The 21994-nt window shown below is 40.1% G+C and overlaps 2 protein-coding genes across 3 annotated transcripts in view; one reads left to right on the forward strand and one right to left on the reverse strand.

The window, feature by feature from the left end:
- The window catches only part of LOC135476539 (uncharacterized), a 324624-nt gene that overhangs the window by 278800 nt on the left and 23830 nt on the right, over positions 1-21994 (forward strand). The window lies entirely within an intron of this gene.
- Positions 4269-21994, reverse strand: part of LOC135476543 (beta-glucuronidase-like) — a 20026-nt gene continuing 2300 nt past the window's right edge. Inside the window, 11 exon segments of the mRNA XM_064756594.1 lie at positions 4269-4802; positions 5460-5595; positions 5866-6036; positions 9592-9600; positions 10615-10696; positions 13751-13900; positions 16905-17080; positions 17819-17959; positions 18716-18903; positions 19561-19703; positions 21800-21975. Of these exon segments, the coding sequence (XP_064612664.1) occupies positions 4621-4802; positions 5460-5595; positions 5866-6036; positions 9592-9600; positions 10615-10696; positions 13751-13900; positions 16905-17080; positions 17819-17959; positions 18716-18903; positions 19561-19703; positions 21800-21975 (1554 nt within the window). The 3' untranslated portion in view covers positions 4269-4620.

Below are 21994 nucleotides of genomic sequence, written 5' to 3' on the forward strand. Positions count from 1 at the left end.
CAGTATTATTAAGTAAAATGGTGATATGTGTATTACACATTGCTAGCTGTGTATGATACTGCTGTTACGCATGACTCCTATACTTTTTACAGTGTATGATCATAAATATCTGAAGCTGGTTATGTATACATCAGTTGGGGTAACCCTGTTCCTTATATTCTTAACTTCATGTTGGCTTCCTCTCCGGCCGTACGTGGGAAGGTCTGCCAGCAACCTGCGGATGGTCGTGGTTTCCCCCGGGCTCTGCCCGGTTTCCACCCACCATAATGCAGGCCGCCGTCGTATAAGTGAAATATTCTTGAGTATGGCGTAAAACACCAATCAAATAAATAAATAAATAAATACATTCTTAACTTGAAACAGTAAACTTTCCAAAGAAACGAAGTATCGAACTAGAAATAAGTATTCATGTAATATGAGTAATGTGCTGCTATTAGCAATTACATGTGAATAACAGAACATCAATTATTCTGAAACAATACTTTGCTCAATATAACACGCTTAACTGACTAGAAGTATTTACATGAACACCTATGCTGTCTTATCTATATCACCATTATCTAACGGGGCGGTTCAAATAACGTGTTTTTATACAGCATCATTACAACATGTGAATGAGTTATGATATAAATAAACTTACAGGATAATAAAATCACAGAATGTACATGTATGTACAAGGCTGTTTGAAAACATTGCAACACATGTACTACTACACGCAGGTGCTAATAAACGATGATGGTTCAGGACTACAATCAGACAATGTGACCATCTCACCCCAAATGCTGCCTATAGTTGCTGACAGGACTCAACTGGGATGTGTCCTAAGGTTGTCACAATAGCATAACTTACTACAGGTGTCTCATGAAAGAAAGTCAAACATCAAACATGTCATCTTTATTTATTTATTTATTTAATTGGTGTTTCATGCCGTACTCAAGAATATTTCACTTATAAGACGGCGGCCAGCATTATGGTGGGGGGAAACTTGGCAGAGCCCGGGGAAACCCACGACCATCCGCAGGTTGCTAACAAACCTTCGCACTTACTCATGTTATATTGATTATTTATCAAAATGCATGGGTCTGCATTACACTGACAATAATCAGTATTAATGGCCAACACACTAAACTAAAGCAATTTACCGTTTTCTTATTTTACATTGTACATGTACTCATATGACCAAAATGGTACTCCACTGTAAAGAATTGAATTTCAAGCCAAGGGAGGTAACTTATACAGTCTAGACATGAAGTTGCCGTGGTTACAAACCCTGTTAGACTGTACAGTCTACTCAGTACAGTATTTAACTTCATAAGAACTGTTAACACTGTTCCGCTATCTTACAACTCATGTAAAGGATGAGACAGTGTTATACATCCGATTGGAGCTACAATATGTGGTACTGCCAACTGAGAGCAAACCATTACAGCCAGGCCGCAGCCATGTGCGTTCCTGCACAATCGATCACCTGTTAAAGTACACGTAAACATTACATAACTGCTCAGGTTACACCCGCTAAAATGTTCATGCTACCAATCGTGGTGAAAACGTATGACATGATTCAACCTTACACACCTGTTAATCTTTGTATGAATAATTGAAACTTACATAATCTGTCACGCGATTTTGCCTTGTGAAGCTGGTGAAAAAGTAGCGGACACTGAGCAACTGAATCATGGGTAGGCCTACACATCAACCAAATTATCTTATAGACAGTAAACCGCAAAGAAGTTTGTTAAAAAGTTTACCATCTTCCATTAATCACGTGAACACAAACTTCTTTCAAGTGAACAACTCTATTTGCACCTCGTATGCAGAAATAAAAAATTACAACTTTCAAAAAAGCTGGACCTAAGTACGTTTAGAGTGCTTGTTGCATATAACTGTTGCTCGACTGGAGAAAGAATTTTTTGAGTCACAAGTACTTTTGGCAGACCGCTTAAAAAGAGGACAATGGAGCACTGTCACAATAACCTTTAAATGGAACATAAAACGGTAAAGCTTCATGTACAAATGTATTAACTGATTTATTTAGGTGCTGTTTTACTCCGTACTCAAGAATATTTCACTTACACGATGAGGGCGAGCACTATGATAGGAGGAAACCCATGACCGTCCGCACATTACAGGCAGGCCTTCCCACATACATGTACAATGGGGGGGTACAGCATTGGTGAGAAGCTCGTGTCATTGAGCTAACCACTAACCCTTAGGCCATGAAGGCCCCGTCACATGTATAAAGAGAAGTCCATTGGGACGGAAACCACATCTACATGTACATGGATCACTGATCAATGGTAGGCTGTCTTAGTAAGATACAATCGCAAAGAACCTGGGGAAAACAAACGACCATCTGCACGTTGCAGCCAGACTTTCTCACGTATGGCCGGTGAGGAAGTCAGCATGAGTTGGACTTGAACTCTGACTTCTGGGTAAATACGCTGTGCTAACGCGCTAACCAACTGAACCACGGAGTCCCCCCCCCACCAACCCCTTCATTTAATAAGAAGCGGAGTCACAATAATCTATTAAATGGGTAGAAACTTAGAGCTGCATGTACAACTGTATTAATTTATTTACATGTACTTAACTGTTGTTTTCTGCCGTACTCAAGAATATTTCATTTATATGATGGGGGTCAGCACTATGATGGGATAAGTTTGGCCTGAGGGAACCCACGACCATCTGCAGGTTGCTGGCAGACCTTCCCACATAAGGCCGGTGAGGAAGTCGGCATGAGTTGGACTTGAACCCACAGCAACCACATTGGTGAGAGGCTACTGGATCATTAAGCTAACCAAATAAGCCTCCCCCCATTTTAATAAGAATTCTTTATACATAGATGTATATTCATGTTAAATAACAATCTTTTTGACCACAAATTACTGATGATCTTTTGTGCCATTTTTACACGCAGTAGTAACAATACTTAACAACAAATTTTTATAAGAAAAAACTCCTGGTACCGAGATTTATTATTATTTATTTATTTATCTGGTTGGTGTTTTACGCCATACTCAAGAATATTTCACTTATACGACGGCGGCCAGTATTATGGTTGGAGGAAACTCACAACCATCCGCAGGTTGCTAGCAGACCTTCCCACGTACGGCTGGAGAGGAAGCCAGCATGAGCTGGACTTGAACTCACAGCGACCTCATTGGTGAGTCTCCTGGTTCATTACGCTGCGCTAGCGCGCTAACCGACTGAGCCACGGAGGCCCCAAGGTTTAATATTTAACTCCTACCAAAAGCTACATGTAGTAACAATCTTCTTGTACTTACTCTTACCAACAAAGTTTTGTACTATTTTTAATAACAACAATCTGAATTAAAATTTTAACAACAATCATCTGCATCACAGATTTATGAACAGTTTTTGTGCCATTTTGATAAATCATTTATAAACAATTATCAGAAAATTCTCTATACCCATTTTCAATGATGATAGCTTCCAATGTCATGTCAATACTGTGCATTGTAATAGTATTGCTTACATGTGTGATGATTCAAAATCACATTAGTTTCAGGAATATATAAATAAATATATATATATATATCAAAATTTATCCTAACTTACAGTCTAATCAGTAATTAACCAGATTTAGAAATAAGTGTTCAGTTTTTACATTTTAAAATATTTATTCGATCACCTGTCACTATGTCCAACCAGCCTGACTGGTTGTAGATTCTTTTTAACCAGTACAGGGACAGGACTGTACTGACAACATCATATTCTGTATTCATAAAACAATGTCCTGTATTCACAAAATCACATCCAGCATTGACAAAATCAGGTGCTGTACTCACAAAACCGTGTCCTGTATTCACAAAATCAAGTCCTGTGTTCACAAAACAATGTCCTTTACTCACAAAATCATGTCCTGTATTCACAAAATCATGTAATATATTCGCTATACCAAGTCCTGTTTTGACAAAACTACGTCCTGCATTCACAAAATGATGTCCCATATTCAAACAACCATGTCCTCATTTATAATCTCTGAATTCATGAAGTTCAGATTTGATCAGAGCTAGATTCAATAAAGGGGAATTTACTGACTATTAAAAAACCTCAGAGAATATCTTTACGAAGTATGCATAAAAGAACGGCTAACATTAATTACACACTGTACTTAGAACAGTAGTGTAAGGTTCCTTGTATATTATCAACCTCAAGTGGAGAATTAAACACATGAAATAACACTGTCAAAGTAGAATTTTAAACAAAATCACAACTTCTTAAAAAGTAAAGATTTCATATTCATATTCTTAAAAATACAGAGTAAGAGTGGAAGACAGTCATTTATAAATTCTTCATAGTGTTGAACATGAATAAAATTATCCAACTTTTAGATTATCATTTACTAGCAGTGGTAAGAATCTGGTAGACATAGATATAAGACTAAATGTATACTAATATCAAATTTACTTTACACAAAACAAGCAAAACTATTATCTTCTATTACTTATCAATACATTTTTTTATTGCCATGAATTAATTCGTCTCTCATCTTTCAAGTCAAAATATGGCTTATTTAATCTAATCAGAACTCAATATACCGCTAGACAAGAGTACTGTCAATGAAAACTTCTAATCTGTCCAATATGAAAACTAATTTTAATTTATAATGACACCTGGAGCTTGGCACTTAGGTCCACCATATTGGTAACCATAGTGACTGCCTGGCAAAGTTTGGTTCATGAGGTAGTAATATCGCTCCCGTAACAGGAATGCTGCGGCCTTTGGCTGGCGTTGCCGTGTCAACACACCCTTCTTGTTGCCAACAACACGGGTTATACCTAATAAAATATTAATGAAATCTCTTATTTTCTACTTTTATGTCACAATTTTGGTCCAGAAAGATGCTAGTCGTTTACGCTTTACAATATAGAAAGGTAAACAAAGGATTACTGGTTGCATGTAAATCATCATTTTGTGGTTTAAAATATTAAAAATATTTACTCTTATATATTGTTGGTGTTTTGTCAGTTTTCTTTTTTAATAACAGTATGATATTCACTTTTACCTGTTACATTCTCATAAACCTCAATCTGACACCTGGTCTTGAGGTTGACATATCCAGTAGGTGTATCCGCTGAGCCTTTACCTGTGTGAGAAAGTCAGCAAAGTTCAATACCACCTCTCCCACCATAAAGTCTGCTCTCATCTGGTTAAGAACCCTGACAGTCAGGTACATGTAGGTTTACCTGGTGAACCCTTACCTTGATCTGAGAGAAAGCAAAGTTCCATACCACCTCTCCCACCATAAAGTCTGCTCTCATCTGGTTACACACCCTGACAGTTAGGTACATGTAGGTTTACCTGGTGAACCCTTACCTTGATCCGTGAGAAAGTCAGCAAAGTTCCATACCATCTCTCCCACCATAAAGTCTGCTCTCATCTGGTTAAACACCGTGACAGTCAGGTACATGCAGGTTTACTTGGTGAACCCTTACCCTGATCTGTGAGAAAGTCAGCAAAGTTCCATACCATTTCTCCCACCAAGAAATCTCCTCTCAGTTGGTCAAATACCTTGTGGTATTCCCCCATAAAATCCCGCTGGTACTCCTCAGTAAAAACAAAGGATGGGTCCTGTTGGCAGAGAAACATAAGAATTTTTAATCTCAAAGCTCATTAAAAGAGGGTGGGTTGTGGTTAAGTGGTCTTTCAATCTTTAGGACACACTGGATGCAGGATTTATTCTGGATTTGAACAGGGAATCTGTGGATTCCTTCCACTCTTACTGTTCAAGAGGCCTAGGTGACCAACAATGTACACTGCTAGTGAGACCATTTGTGACTGCCAGGTGTCAGCTAGCTCGGGTAATCCAAACTTCAGTGTCGTGTTCTGGTGTTAGCTTACCCTATGCAGGCCTGGAATGGTGTCAGCTCCATACTCTGTAACAATCATCGGCTTTTTGAACTTCTGGTACCAGCTATGTAAGTTATGGCTGAGTTGCAGACCGATGACCTCTGTGTGACCTGTATCACTGTACCAACCAAAGTACTGGTTCACACAGACAATGTCAACATACTGAGCCTGAAATATAACAAGGTATGGTAAAGTACCTATAATGAGATGTGACATTATGGCAAAGCTGTAATAGATCACAGACCACAAGCAGAAAATGTTAAATATGTGGAACATTCACAAAATTTTTGTTACAGTTATCAAAGTTTTTAAAGTAGATGGTCAATGTTTCTTCACTATGTAAAACAATACTGAAATCTTTTTACAGTATTTCAGACAGAGATACGTTTAATAACAATGAAATCTTAATATCACAAATAAAAATATTTAAGTACACATTAATATGTACATATGTGAGTTTAATACAATGTATGCTTTTTGACAGTCAATATATTAAGATCATTAAACGCTGCAGATATTGTGTAAATTAGTGAAAAAGAGCGCAAAAGTATTGTTCAAAGTAACTATTAGGTGGAGAGTACATAAAAATTACAAAAAACTTCAGACGAAAGAGTGTGAAAAGTTAGTTGTATATGTGGTTTTCAATATTTTCTGATTTTCCTCTAAAGAGAAGAAGACACTTACATTATTTTTGTACATGTTATAAATGTGGATGTAACACAGGTTTAATACATACATTTGTACTAGAATTTAGTCTTATCATCCAACAAATGTGCTCAACCTGGGTTTTGACAATATTTATATTTTTAACATATTCATCTATTTTAATACATTTATCATAGTTTAGATTAAATGTATGTGTTTGGATATATAAACAACAAATTTACATTCAAACACATTTGTTAGACATGCATCACATCCTTATATAGAACATCATTATGCAAAGAAAATATATAGGAAGAGATTGTCCCAAATACTCTCCGCCCCTGCCCTCCCCCTTCCAGATACCATACTATATATTTATTTAGACATATTTTCTAATACCCTTTTCTCCTGCGACAAAAAATCCCCCCCAAAATATGAAAGATCATATATACAAATAACTTTTCACACTTTCATATGAATTTAGCATCATTTTCTTCTCCTTTTAGCGAACAAAGCTAGGTGAGTAAAGTGCAAAACATAGGGTAACCAAGCAAAGCCAGTGCATGCATGTGCAATCCAGAGCATGACAAGGAAACTAAGTATGGAAAGCAAGGCTACAATACAGCACTGACATGGGCATCATGGGTTTATGATGAAAAAATCTATCATTGCATAACAAGGAAACTTATCACTGAAAGGGGCATCGTTTGCATGAAATGGGAACCTTCTGTGCAGTATTCAAATGACCATCATGGGCATGAAAAGAAAACCTATCATTTGTATGAAAAGATGGGCATCATGGGTATGGAAGGAAAGCCTATCACTGGGTAGAAAAAGAAACCTATCACTGAAATGGGCATCACGAGTATGGAAGGAAAGCCTATCACTGGGTAGAAAAAGAAACCTATCACTGAAATGGGCATCATGAGTATGGAAGGAAAGCCTATCACTGGGTAGAAGAAGAAACCCATCACTGAAATGGGCATTATGGATATGGAAGGAAAGCCTACCACTGGGTAGAAAAAGAAACCCATCACTGAAATGGGCATCATGGATATGGAAGGAAAGCCTATCATTGGGTAGAAAAAGAAACCTATCACTGAAATGGGCATCATGGGTATGGAAGGAAAGTCTATCACTGGGGAGAAAAAGAAACCCATCACTGAAATGGGCATCATGGGTATGGAAGGAAAGCCTATCACTGGGGAGAAAAGGAAACTTATCACTGAAATAGGCATCATAGGTATGAAAGGGAAGCCTATCAATGGGTAGAAAAAGAAACCTATCACTCAAATGGGCATCATGGGTATGGAAGGAAAGCCTATCAATGGGTAGAAAAAGAAACCCATCACTGAAATGGGCACCATGGGTATGGAGGGAAAGTCTATCACTGGGTAGAAAAAGAAACCCATCACTTAAATGGGCATCATGAGTATGGAAGGAAAGCCTATCATTGGGTAGAAAAAGAAACCCAGCACTGAAATGGGCATCATGGGTATGGAGGGAAAGTCTATCACTGGGTAGAAAAAGAAACCCATCACTGAAATGGGCATCATGGGTATGGAAGGAAAGCCTATCACTGGCTATCATTAGAAATGGAAACATGTCATGGCCATAGCAAAAATGACCTAGCATGTCAGAAAAAAAATATTTATCACAGGAGCTGTGTTGTGGAAAGTGAGGTGGCCTGTGTTGTAGAAGGCAAGGTGTCCTATTCTATGGAAGATGAGGTATTCTATGTTTTAGAAGATGAGGTGTTCTGTGATGTAGAAGGCAAGGTGTCCTGTGTTCTAGGTGAGGTGTCCTGTGTTGTAGAATGTGAGGTGTCCTGTTATATGGAAGATGAGGTGTCCTGTGTTCTAGAAGATGAGGTGTCCCGTGTTGTGGAAGGTGAGGTGTCCTGTATTGTAGAATGTGAGGTGTCCTGTGTTGTGGAAGGTGAGGTGTCCTGTGTTGTAGAATGTGAGGTGTCCTGTGTTGTGGAAGGTGAGGTGTCCTGTGTTGTAAAAGGCAAGGTGTCCTGTTCTATGGAAGGTTAGGTGTCCTGTGTTGTAGGTGAGGTGCCCTATAATGTGGAAGGTCAGGTGTCTTGTAATGTGGAAGGTGATGTCTTGTGTTGTTAAAGTTCAGGTGCCTGGCATTGCAGAAGGTGAGATGTCTTATATTGTGAAAGTTCAGGTGCCCTGTGTTGTAGGTGAGATGTCTTGTGTTGTGAAAGTTCAGGTGCCCTGTGTGAGGTGTGAAGGTAAGGTGTCCAGTGTTGTGGAAGATGGGGCCTCTTGTGTTGTGGAAGATGAGGCATCTTGTGCTGTGGATGGTGAGGACTCTTGTGTTGTGGATGGAGAGGCATCTTGTGTTGTGGATGGTGAGGTGTCTTGTGTTTTGGAAGGTGAGGCATCTTGTGCTGTGTGCCCTGTGATGTGGGAAATGAGGTGCCTTGTAAATGTGTAGTCCTGTGTTGAGGAAATATAGGTTCTCTGTGTTGTAGAAGTTAAAGTGTCCTGTGTTGTTGAAGATGGTGTCCTGCTTTGTAGAAGGTGAGGCGTTCTGTATATGTGTATTGTAAGGAAAGGTGTCCTGTGTTGTGCATGGTTAAAGGTGTTCTGTGTTGATTAAAGTGTGTAAAAGGTAAAGTGTCCTGTTGTGTGGAAAACAAACACAAATTTAACAAAACCATCCTATGTAGCTAACACGGGGGCTTCGTGCTAGACAGCATGAAACCACTGACCTCAGTTTACCGTAGGAATGATCATCCGTTCTGCGACAATGAATTCTTTCTGTATTCTGCTCTCGGGCACCAATGGCCCATGGTACCTGGAATATCTGTAAGAACCCAGACTATCACCTTCAGCCACAGGTACACACTGACCTTTGCACCCATGGTACCTGGAATATCTGTATGAACCCAGACTATCACCTTCAGCCACAGCTACACACTGACCTTTGTGCCCATGGTACCTAGAATATCTGTATGAACCCAGACTATCTGCTTCAGCTACTCGTACATCCTGACCTTTGTACCCACGGTACCTGGAATATCTGTTATGAACCCACACTATCAGCTTCAGCCACAGGTACACACTGACCTTTGTACCCATGGTACCTGGAATATCTGTAATGAACCCAGGCTATCTGCTTCAGCCACAGCTACACACTGACCTTTGCACCCATGGACCCTGTAATATCTGTATAAACCCAGACTATCAGCTTCAGCCACAGGTACACATTGACCTTTGTACCCATGGTATCTGGAATATCTGTATGAACCCAGACTATCTGCTTCAGCCACAGCTACATCCTGACCTTTGGACCTATGGTACCTGGAATATCTGTATGAACCCAGACTATCAGCTTCAGCCACAGCTATATCCTGACCTTTGGACCCATGGTACCTGGAATATCTGTTATGAACCCACACTATCAGCTTCAGCCACAGCTACACACTGACCTTTGTACCCATGGTACCTGGAATATCTGTATGAACCAAGATTATCAGCTTCAGCCACAGGTACATCCTGGCCTTTGTACCCATGGTACCTGGAATATCTGTATGAACCCAAACTAACAAAATGTATGTATTTTAATATTCAGGTATGGAACAATGTGAGAGTGACTTACATCTAGCCATTTGATCCAGACAATCCTGGGTTCTCAAGATGTCTAAACATTGTAGACTGTGAAATGACATGGCCCTGGCCCATGGATTTTACCAGATGGTCATGTCCTAAGAAAAGCTGGTACACTGGAAAACAATTGACAAGACATTGGAAAAGGTAGGGTCTTTAAGGCTGTCAAAGGTGGGGAGTATAGAGCCTCCAAAATGGCATCTGTAACCAATGAGGCCATTTAGGTTCAAATGTTACATACATGGGTCACAAGCTTGGTGTCCTGAACATTGCACAGGCTGTGATAGTCAAGGCAGTGGAACATGAATGATGTCCTCTACATTGCATAGAAACTGTGCTGTGCAATTAAAGCACATTAGCAAATGTGCTGTGCATTGCAAGACTGCATTACAATCATAGGAACAGAAAAAATGTTGGATTCAAGGGAGTACTTTTCTTGCACTAACCTCAGTGAGGATTCTGTGAGGACCTAGTCACTGCTGTAGCTCTTATCACTAACAAACACAACAGGTCTGGTTGGGTCAAGGCTCCTTGTGTGGCCAATGACAGCCCTGCATGGAAAACATAGTCCATGAATATTCATGACACGATACATGCATAATGTAAAGATAAGCAGCCAATCCATACTTGATTCTTCATGAATATTCATAATTTCATGTAAAGCGTAAAGGTCAGACAGTAGCCAATCCATGCATGATGATTCATGACATCATGTAAAATGTAAAGGTCAGACAGTAGCCAATCCATGCTTGATGATTCATGACATCATGTAAAATGTAAAGGTCAGACAGTAGCCAATCCATGCATGATGATTCATGACATCATGTAAAGTGTAAAGGTCAGACAATAGCCAATCCATGCTTGATGATTCATGACATAATGTAAAGTGTAAAGGTCAGACAGTAGCCAATCCATGCTTGATGATTTATGACACCATGTATTAATTCATAAAAAAGTTTTGTTGAACTGTTTGTGTGGGTTGATTAATACATTTAAAAGCAGGAGACATTCCATTGAACTGAACATAATTTTACTAGCGGAGAGTGAAAACTGAATGTATACATATAGGTGTGTGTACAAAATGTACAGTACTAAGGGGAAATACATGCAAGATGTTAATTCCAAACCATTCACCATTTTATCTTGTGATTTCAGGGATTAAAATGCTTAAAAGTAGATGAACAAATTTCAGTTTCTATATAACTGGTGTAATTTTTGTCTTGCACCATGCAGTGGTTAGCATTTGTACAAGGTCTAGCTATTTGAGGCTGGTTTCCTGGTTACGGGAGCAATTTTACTACTACTGAATCCAGGCATGAAGTGCACTTAGGTGTATTAAACTGTATTCTATAATTCAACATCAAAATGTTCTTATTAGTTTTTCTCACAGCATGCAGAGGCAGCTATTTTCAAACCAAAAACAAAGAATCAAAAACAAACTCACAAAACACAATATTTACAGTATCAAGCGAACTTTATGACTTCAGTTATAAATGGTAAGTTGTTACAAAGCCAAACTTAGAACAGGAAGGAACCCAAATTGCAGTTGGCACACTGTTCTGCAGTAAAGAATCGGTGTACAAATTTTAAAATATCAAGAGTAAAGATTTTAATTTTAACTCTGCTTGACTTTTTGAAAGTTTTTATGTCAACACTTGTTACGGGAAATGGATCAAACTTCACAAAAGAGTCTTCAGTGATCCTACGTGTATGTGGCGGCTGGATCAGCTGGAATCTAATTAAATGTGGGACTTGAAAAAATTTCTGAACAAAATGCAACATTAATTTCACAACGCATGCAAAACTGATGATAATATAGCCACTTGTCCCAACTTACAACTTGCTTTGTGCGGTTCTTCCAAATATGACGTCCAGAAAGTACAACAGTGAGTAGTCGTGTGGAGTCAAGTCTTTTTGTTTTCTGCAACAACAATCTACAGAAATTATGCATAACTAATACAATAGTACAAGTCATGTTCAAGGCATCATTAATATCTAAAGTGTACACGTAGGTCTTGATGAAAATAATAAATCATTTCATGTGTCATAATTATTCAATCAACAAGCCAGTGAAAGTGACCATTTCAAGATAACTGAAATATGATTGACTTTGCTGAAAAGTTTTATTTGTATTTGTATGAAAAATTTCCTCCAGCTCACACAAGAAAACAGAGCTTCAGCCATTATACATGTAAAAATGATTTTGCTGAAAAGAAAAAGTATCAATATTTTTATAAAGAATATTCTTTAAGCTCAAAGAAGAAAACAGAGAATATAGCCTACAAGATTGACTTTGCTGAAAAGCTCTAGTTTTAATATTGGTATAACTAATTTCTTTCAGCTCACAGAAGAAAATAAAGCATAGCCTATGCAATATTGTGTTGCACGACAGTTTGTGAGTGTTACAATCTATAGCTTTATTGTTAGAGACGTGGGTTAATTAACTGATTCTGCTGTTATCACATAAATGTTACGATAATTAGGCCACATGGTTATAAGAAGAATTACAAAATCCAGAATAATTTGATTCCCAAAAGATTTGTGGAAGTGTGACCTGGGTTTCAAACCTTATACCATGTGACAATGACTGTGTTTATACCAAAAGGAAAGAACCTTCATATATTGGGTGCATACGCTCAATGTCAGCATTTATCAAGTGATCGTTCTGCAGATGGTCATGGGTTTCCCCCAGGCTCTGCTCGGTTTCCTTCCGCTATAATGCTGAAAACAAATAAGTGAAATATTCTGGAGCAAGGCGTAAAACTCCAATTCAAATAAATACATAAATAAATAATTCAAGGAAACATATATCACACTTTGTAAGTAACCTACAGTATAAAATGTGCAAAGAGCTGCCAGCCTATCAACAGTCTCAAAGGCGCTATGAGCTATGTCATTTAAAACAATCGTAGTTTTCATGGCCGCCTGCTTTTAGAGTGGTAGCGCCGCACAATGACCTAGGAGCCTCTCACCATCAAAGCAGTTTCTACAAGTTCAAGTCCAGCTCATGCTGAGTTCCTCTAGTGGAAAGGTCAGCCAGCAACCTGCTCATGGTTGTGGGTTTATCCCAGGCTCTGCTCAGTTCGCTCTCACCATAATACTGGCCATATAAGACTATTCATTCAAATAAAACATTCATTCTATTCTTATCAAAATCAGATCAGATATGTTCGGAATATTAAAAATATCAAGAGCATGAAACCTATGTTTCAGAGTTTCTTTCCTATTGGTTTACCTCAAACACACATATAATTGTGGAACAGCTCTTTTTTTAATAGCAAGTGTTACCATAGTTACATTTAGGCCACATCAATTTAAACTGTTGTTTTACGAACAGACTAAATCTTCCAAAGTCAGCGGAGGGTATAAAAATAAAACTTAAAAATGATATAATTTATGAGTAACATGGACTGTTTCAGCAATTTTGTCCGGTTAAAGACAAATTTACCTGATTGGAATGCTTTGAAAAACAGGACATTCATAAAAATATCATGATGAGACAAAATAAAAAGGTGGATTTCCAGTTTTATTTTTATTCCATTTTTGGATTTTTAGCGTCGGCTTGCTCGTAAATCACAAAATAAAGTTGGAATCACTGTACTTACTTGAAGTACGGTCCTGCGATGGGCTTGTTAGAGGCTGGTTCATTGGCCACAGACCAGATGATCACAGCGGGACGGTTTTTGTCACGTCGCACCAGTTCCTCCATGACCTCAAGGTGATGCGCAAGAGACGCGTTACTGAAGTTGTCATCTCTGCAAAACGTTTAGTAAACAATGCATACAACAGAGGAATTTTCACAATAGCCTATTTAAAACTTTCAGAACATTACTAACTGCACTATGCTGACACCACTCACTGTGCTATACAGACCCCACTAACTGTCCTATGCTGACGCCACTCACTGTGCTATACAGACCCCACTTACTGCACTATGCTGACGCCACTCACTGTGCTATACAGACCCCACTTACTGCACTATGCTGAGGCCACTCACTGTGCTATACAGACCCCACTTACTGCACTATGCTGAGGCCACTCACTGTGCTATACAGACCCCACTTACTGCACTATGCTGACGCCACTCACTGTGCTATACAGACCCCACTAACTGTCCTATGCTGACGCCACTCACTGTGCTATACAGACCCCACTTACTGCACTATGCTGACGCCACTCACTGTGCTATACAGACCCCACTTACTGCACTATGCTGACGCCACTCACTGTGCTATACAGACCCCACTTACTGCACTATGCTGACGCCACTCACTGTGCTATACAGACCCTACTTACTGCACTATGCTGACGCCACTCACTGTGCTATACAGACGCCACTCACTGCGATATGCCGAAGCCACTCACTGTGCTATACAGACCCCACTTACTGCACTATGCTGACGCCACTCACTGTGCTATACAGACCCCACTTACTGCACTATGCTGACGCCACTCACTGTGCTATACAGACGCCACTCACTGCTATATGCTGAAGCCACTCACTGTGCTATACAGACCCCACTTACTGCAAAATGCTGACGCCACTCACTGTGCTATACAGACCCCACTTACTGCACTATGCTGACGCCACTCACTGTGCTATACAGACGCCACTCACTGTGATATGCCGAAGCCACTCACTGTGCTATACAGACCCCACTTACTGCAAAATGCTGACGCCACTCACTGTGCTATACAGACCCCACTTACTGCACTATGCTGACGCCACTCACTGTGCTATACAGACGCCACTCATTGCGATATGCCGAAGCCACTCACTGTGCTATACAGACCCCACTTACTGCACTATGCTGAGGCCACTCACTGTGCTATACAGACCCCACTTACTGCACTATACTGACGCCACTCACTGTGCTATACAGACGCCACTCACTGCGATATGCTGAAGCCACTCACTGTGCTATACAGACCCCACTTACTGCAAAATGCTGACGCCACTCAGTGTGCTATACAGACCCCTCTTACTGCACTATGCTGAGGCCACTCACTGTGCTATACAGACGCCACTCACTGCGATATGCTGAAGCCACTCAATGCGCTATGCTGACGCCTCTAACTGCGCTATGCTGACGCCACTCACCGCGTTATACTGACGCCACTCACTGTGCTATGCTGACGAGGCCACTCACTGAGCTATGCAGACCCCACTTACTGCGCTATGCTGACGCCACTCAGTGTGCTATACAGACCCCACTTACTGCACTATGCTGACGCCACTCACTGTGCTATACAGACCCCACTTACTGCACTACGCTGACACCACTCACTGTGCTATACAGACCCCACTTACTGCACTACGCTGACGCCACTCACTGTGCTATACAGACCCTACTTACTGCACTATACTGACGCCACTCACTGTGCTATACAGACGCCACTCACTGCGATATGCCGAAGCCACTCACTGTGCTATACAGACCCCACTTACTGCACTATGCTGACGCCACTCACTGTGCTATACAGACCTCACTTACTGCACTATGCTGACGCCACTCACTGTGCTATACAGACGCCACTCACTGCGATATGCTGAAGCCACTCACTGTGCTATACAGACCCCACTAACTGTCCTATGCTGACGCCACTCACTGTGCTATACAGACCCCACTTACTGCAAAATGCTGACGCCACTTACTGTGCTATACAGACCCCTCTTACTGCACTATGCTGAGGCCACTCACTGTGCTATACAGACGCCACTCACTGCGATATGCTGAAGCCACTCAATGCTGACGCCTCTAACTGCGCTATGCTGACGCCACTCACCGCGTTATACTGACGCCACTCACTGTGCTATGCTGACGAGGCCACTCACTGAGCTATGCAGACCCCACTTACTGCGCTATGCTGACGCCACTCAGTGTGCTATACAGACCCCTCTCACTGCACTATGCTGATGCCACTCACTGTGCTATACAGACGCCACTCACTGCAATATGCTGAAGCCACTCAATGCGCTATGCTGACGCCCCTAACTGCACTATGCTGAGGCCACTCACTGCGTTATTCTGAGGCCACTCACTGCACTATGCTGACGATACTACTCACTCTGCTATGCTGACAATGGCACTCACTGCGCTATGCTGATACCACTCACTGCGCTATGCTGACAACGCCACTCACTGTACTATGCTGACAACGCCACTCACTGCGCTTTACTGATGCCACTCACTGCGCTATGCTGACGTCACTCATTGTGTTATGCTGACGCCACTTTGACGCCACTTACTGTCATGCTGACACCACCCTGATGCCATTCACTGTGCTATGCTGACGCCACTCACTGTGCTATGCTCACTTACTGTATTATGCTGATGCCACTCACTGTGTTGTGCTGAAGTTACTCAATGTGTTATGCTGACGCTACTCACTGTGCTATGCTGATGGTACTCACTGCGTTATGCCGACACTACTGACTGTGTTATGCTGACGCCACTCACTGTGTTTATGCTGACAGTACTCACAGTGTTATGCTCACTCAATGCGTTATGCTGATGCCACTCACTGTTTTATGCTGACGCCACCAACTGTGTTATGCTGATGCCACTCACTGTGTTTATACCGACGCCACTCACTGTGTTATGGTGATGCTACTCACTGTGTTTATACTGACGCCACTCACTGTGTTATGCTGATGCTACTCACTGTGTTTATACTGACGCCACTCACTGTGTTATGCTGATGCTACTCCCTGTGTTATGCTGACACTACCCACTGTGTTATGGTGACACTACTCACTGTGTTATGCCTACACCTGGACTCTCATCTATAATGGCCACACCTTGACGATCTGCCTGATCCAAGATCTCCTCAGCATATGGATAATGAGATGTCCTGAAGCAGTTAGCACCTAACCATTTCAGCATGTTGAAGTCTTTGGCAATGAGGGCAAAATCCAAGCCCTTTCCACGAATCTGGCAAACAGAAAAAAAAATAAACCTCACTTATGACAAAAAAGCAGAGCATGACATTGTTCTTCAATGTTTTTTTCTGGAGTTTGATAGTGGCTACATCATCTACATAGATCTGACTTTCAATATAATAAAATAATTACTTTCACTTTAGTTCTGAGGTGAAAATAATGTGACTGATATGTGTGTATCGAATCTGCTAATGGCCTGATTTAAAATACATGTAGTTCATGGTGTGGGATGTCAAAAAAAAAAAAAAGACATAAAACATTACATTACAGAGCAGTGACGACAGTGTGATAACTGGCAAATGGTGGCATATTTTACTGATGAAATCTTGCCTCTTGTCAATTTACCTCTGTTACACGTACGATTTTATTCTGACAGCTCATGTACTAAAAACTAGCACTCTATGTACATTTGTTTACTTTTCTGCCATATGATGCCGAGAAGTCTTGTTGTAAGAGGGCAAGCCGATAAAGTGCTGCCAATACTGAAGTATCATGCTGAAGACACCAGACATGACACCCTATCCAGTCACATTATACTGACACCAGACCAACCAGTCTTGTTCCCTTGTTCTAACCTTACAGTGCTGAGCGCCACACAAGGCAGCAACAAGTGCCAACTCTTTCATATGACCCAACCCGGAGTAGCAATGTATGTGCTCCCGAGCACATCACACGACTTTGTCCACACTGCAGTTTCTTCTCATCCAAACTGTTAGCCAACACAACTCACATCAGAATCTTCATGCTTGGCCACGCCATGACAGTAGAATGGCTTCCCATTGATCAGCAGTTGTTTTGAGGTGACGCTCACTGTCCTGATCCCAAAAGGCAGTCTGTAAATATCTCTGTCACTGCCAGAGGTAAGGGTGACCTGCCAACATAGGAGAGACCTTTAAAAATGGTACCAAATTACATTTTGCTTTTTCTTTTAAACTTTTAAAAAAAAATGTTTTTTTTTAATCCATATATGTGCACATTAATCATTTTTCATTGTTAAATACTTATTAAATTTAAGGTTTAATAAATACTTTTGCACTAGAATTTGTTCTTTTCAGCTAACAAATGTATTAAACCTCAATTTGGATCATATTTATGTTCCAAATTGAGGTTACATGTTATATATCTTTTATTTTAAATATTTAGTATATATTTCATATATAATTTAGGTTAAATGCTTATGTTTCGATACAAAGAACAAATTTACATTCAAATAAATTTCTTATAAAAGCATCACATCCTTAATTAGAAAATTATTATGCAACAATAATAAATACCACAAGTTGGTCCCAAAAACCCACCATACAAAAACATTTTCAAATACCCTTTTCTCATGAAAAATACAAATCCAATAAAATATTAAAGACCATATTTGCAAACAGGTTTTTACGAGCTTTCATCTGATTTTGTTATCATTTTTATGTTTTCTTCTCCTTTAACTGTAGTAGATACGTTATATAAAAAAAATTCATCATTGACAAAACTACAAGTGTGTGGCAAATATTAGATAAACAAAATCCATCGATAACTTCCAGTAACGCGTCATTTTAACGCATTGATAGAAATTCATTTCAAAAATTTACAAATCTAACAAAAAAAGTAAAACAATTAAAACTATACCAAGAAATACCTTGAATGTGTACAGATAGGCTGGAGTGGAGCTCATGGTGTACGGCCACCAGAGTTTAGCATTGGACACTGTCAACTGGCCCGAAACACCAGACCCTGAGGCGACTTGCTGACTGTTAGCGTCTTCTATCACCACTGCAACTGTGGCTCCGGAAGCTGCAGCTGGGACAACAGTGTAGCTGACCATTCCTGAAAACCAGAATAAAACCAGTATTAAAATTTTATTTGTAAATGCAAATGGTGCTTTCTGATATGCTGAAGAATATTCCTGTTAAATGTCTGGTAGTGAGACTTCTCCTTGATAAAACCTGGTAAAGACCTGGCAAAAAAGCTCCACCTCCTCACACCCTATGAATACCGGACTCAAGGTCAATACCCAACTGACAGGAGGTAGGTTTGAACCTGAGACCTCAAAATCATTCCTCTAGAATGTAGATATTTGTGTTCTCTGACCAGTTGATCAGCTACAAGGAGACACCGGACACCATCACATGACATGTTGAAATTCACATTAAACCATTGAACGAGCATAAATACAGTGTAAATCAAATCATTTCTTCTAATTAACAAATAAAATTGGGTTCAGGCGACAATAAACAAATCTATAAATGGAACAGAAAAAAAAATTAACAATCCATCTTAAGTTTTCATCTTGTCCAATCTTAATTTTTCCTGTCCTGTAAACATGTCTTCAACAGGAAATGTTGCTTAGGCAGTCCACATTTCCCACCATCTACAAGTTTTTTTTAATTTTTGTACACTTGCAAACAGATTTATCCTGCCCATAAAAAAATTTTAATCGATGTGTCCTTACTAAATAATGAACCAATAACAAACATTCCCTACCATTGGCTCCAGATACTGTAGTTGTTATGGTGATGTCGTCAACATAGTTGTTAGGTGTGGCATAGACACGGACTGACCGGTGAATCCCCGCATAGTTAAAGAAATCAAACTGTAAATTCTGCACAAAGTAGCCAGGTGGATACCTAAGGTGGGGCAGAGACAAAATAACCTGCTTTAAATTAATGCAATTTTTTTTGAAATTATTGTTTGATATCAACAGGTAGATAATGAAACAATCATGAGGGTGAAACAAAAGATTACACTCAAGGGAAGACTGTATGGAATGTTAAACAAACCATTCAAGGTTGAGAAGAATTCATCCTCTGCAAGAAACACAGTAATCCACTCAGACCATCCACATGAGTCATGTAGCAGACCATCCACATGAGTCATGTAGCAGACCATTCACATGAGTCATGTAGCAGACCATCCACATGAGTCATGAAGCAGACCATCCACATGAGTCATGTAGCAGACCATCCACATGAGTCATGTAGCAGACCATTCACATGAGTCATGTAGCAGACCATTCACATGAGTCATGAAGCAGACCATCCACATGAGTCATGTAGCAGACCATTCACATGAGTCATGCAGCAAACCATCCACATGAGTCATGTAGCAGACCACTCACATGAGTCATGAAGCAGACCATTCACATGAGTCATGTAGCAGACCATCCACATGAGTCATGTAGCAGACCATCCACATGAGTCATGTAGCAGACCACTCACATGCAGCAGACCATCCACATGAGTCATCAAGAAGACCATCCACATGACTCATGTAGCAGACCATTCACATGAGTCATGTAGCAGACCACTCACATAGGTCTTGCAGCAGACCATCCACATGAGTCATGTAGCAGACCACTCATATGCAGCAGACCATCCACATGAGTCATCAAGAAGACCATCCACATGACTCATGTAGCAGACCATTCACATGAATCATGCAGCAGGCCATACACAGGAGTCATCAAGAAGACCATCCACATGCATCAAGAAGACCATCTACACGAGTCATCAAGAAGACCATCCACAAAATTCATAATCAATTGCATGATAACTCTAAAGCGCCACTTTGGTCAAAATACAAATTGCGTAGAAATATTACAATGATATGAAAGAAATAGGGTTTTGATGAATAACACTCATTTAACCCATACAACTGAAGATTCCTTGGAAACAAAACCTTCAGCTATGTTCCGTAAAATTTTCCTGAAGTGACAAGATATTCCCTGTATGACATCGAATCAGGCAGATGTGACGTTGAGTAAGGCATTTATGCTGGATGACGTCGAGAGTGTTTAAAAGGACAGAGTATTTTGTAGATATACGTCACTGATGACGTCATGTGTTCATGGGTGACGAACCACAAACCAGGCAAAGTGGAAGAGACAGAAATATTTTGTTTCCGTATACTCTGACGAAATGTACAATATCGGTTTTAATTCACTGCAATATTTCCACAATTTATGAAAGCAATTCAGACTATCAACAACTTTATCAATTCACACTGCTGCTAAGACACAGATGTTTTAACACCAAAGCAGCTCTTTAACCAGCCGTTTTCCATGTTTGGCCTTAATAGACTACTGACTTAATTAATTGTGACTGACATTTTTTGTGACTGAAAATGCACCCTTCTAGCATCTCATTTCTGTTCCACTACCATTCCAACCTATATCTGGTTTGCATTTCGAGTTTCTGCAATGGTCTGTGGATAATGATGACCATGCAGTTAACCTTCCTTGCCATTCCACAGCCAATTCACTATCACTCAAGAGTTAAGCTCACCACAAGCAAAGCACAGGAAAACCACAGAGAAAGCACAAGCAAACCGCAGGGAAACCTCAGGCAGCCTTTTGACAGCCTAACACTACATGGGACCACGTCACTGTCAATTATACATTCAAATAAAGTTATTTTTATTGCATGAATGTATTTCTTACTTCTAAAACATTATTCTGATTTTAGTCTAGAATCAGGGGTTGATTCCATCAAGCCAATTCTGACACAGCATTTTACAGCTTATTTCTCGACCCTGGAAACTACACCTCCAAAAACTAAGCATTTAAATGTGGACAGATTAACAATTTTTGGCTTAAGTCAGAAATGGCTTTGGAGAATCAGCCTGCAGATATTTTTTTTAGGGTGCAAACACAATACACACGTGTACCTGTAGCTTACAAGAATACACAGTTCAGAAAAGTCTTGAATGTCAACAATCAGATTACCTATTTGGGTCATTTTGATACTTTATAGTCCCAGGTGGTAGCGTGGTAGGGGTCAGGGTGTTGTTCACAGCCACTGTTATCAGATTAGGCTCCTTGAAATTGACGTAAGAATTCACCTGTGCTTCAAAGGGTAAGTGACCTCCAACATGAGACATGACCTGTTTAGAGTTAATCCACTGAAATAAAATAATGGGG

This window comes from Liolophura sinensis, chromosome 10 (genome assembly GCF_032854445.1).
Source record: "Liolophura sinensis isolate JHLJ2023 chromosome 10, CUHK_Ljap_v2, whole genome shotgun sequence".
Classification (NCBI taxonomy): Eukaryota; Metazoa; Mollusca; class Polyplacophora; order Chitonida; family Chitonidae; genus Liolophura; species Liolophura sinensis.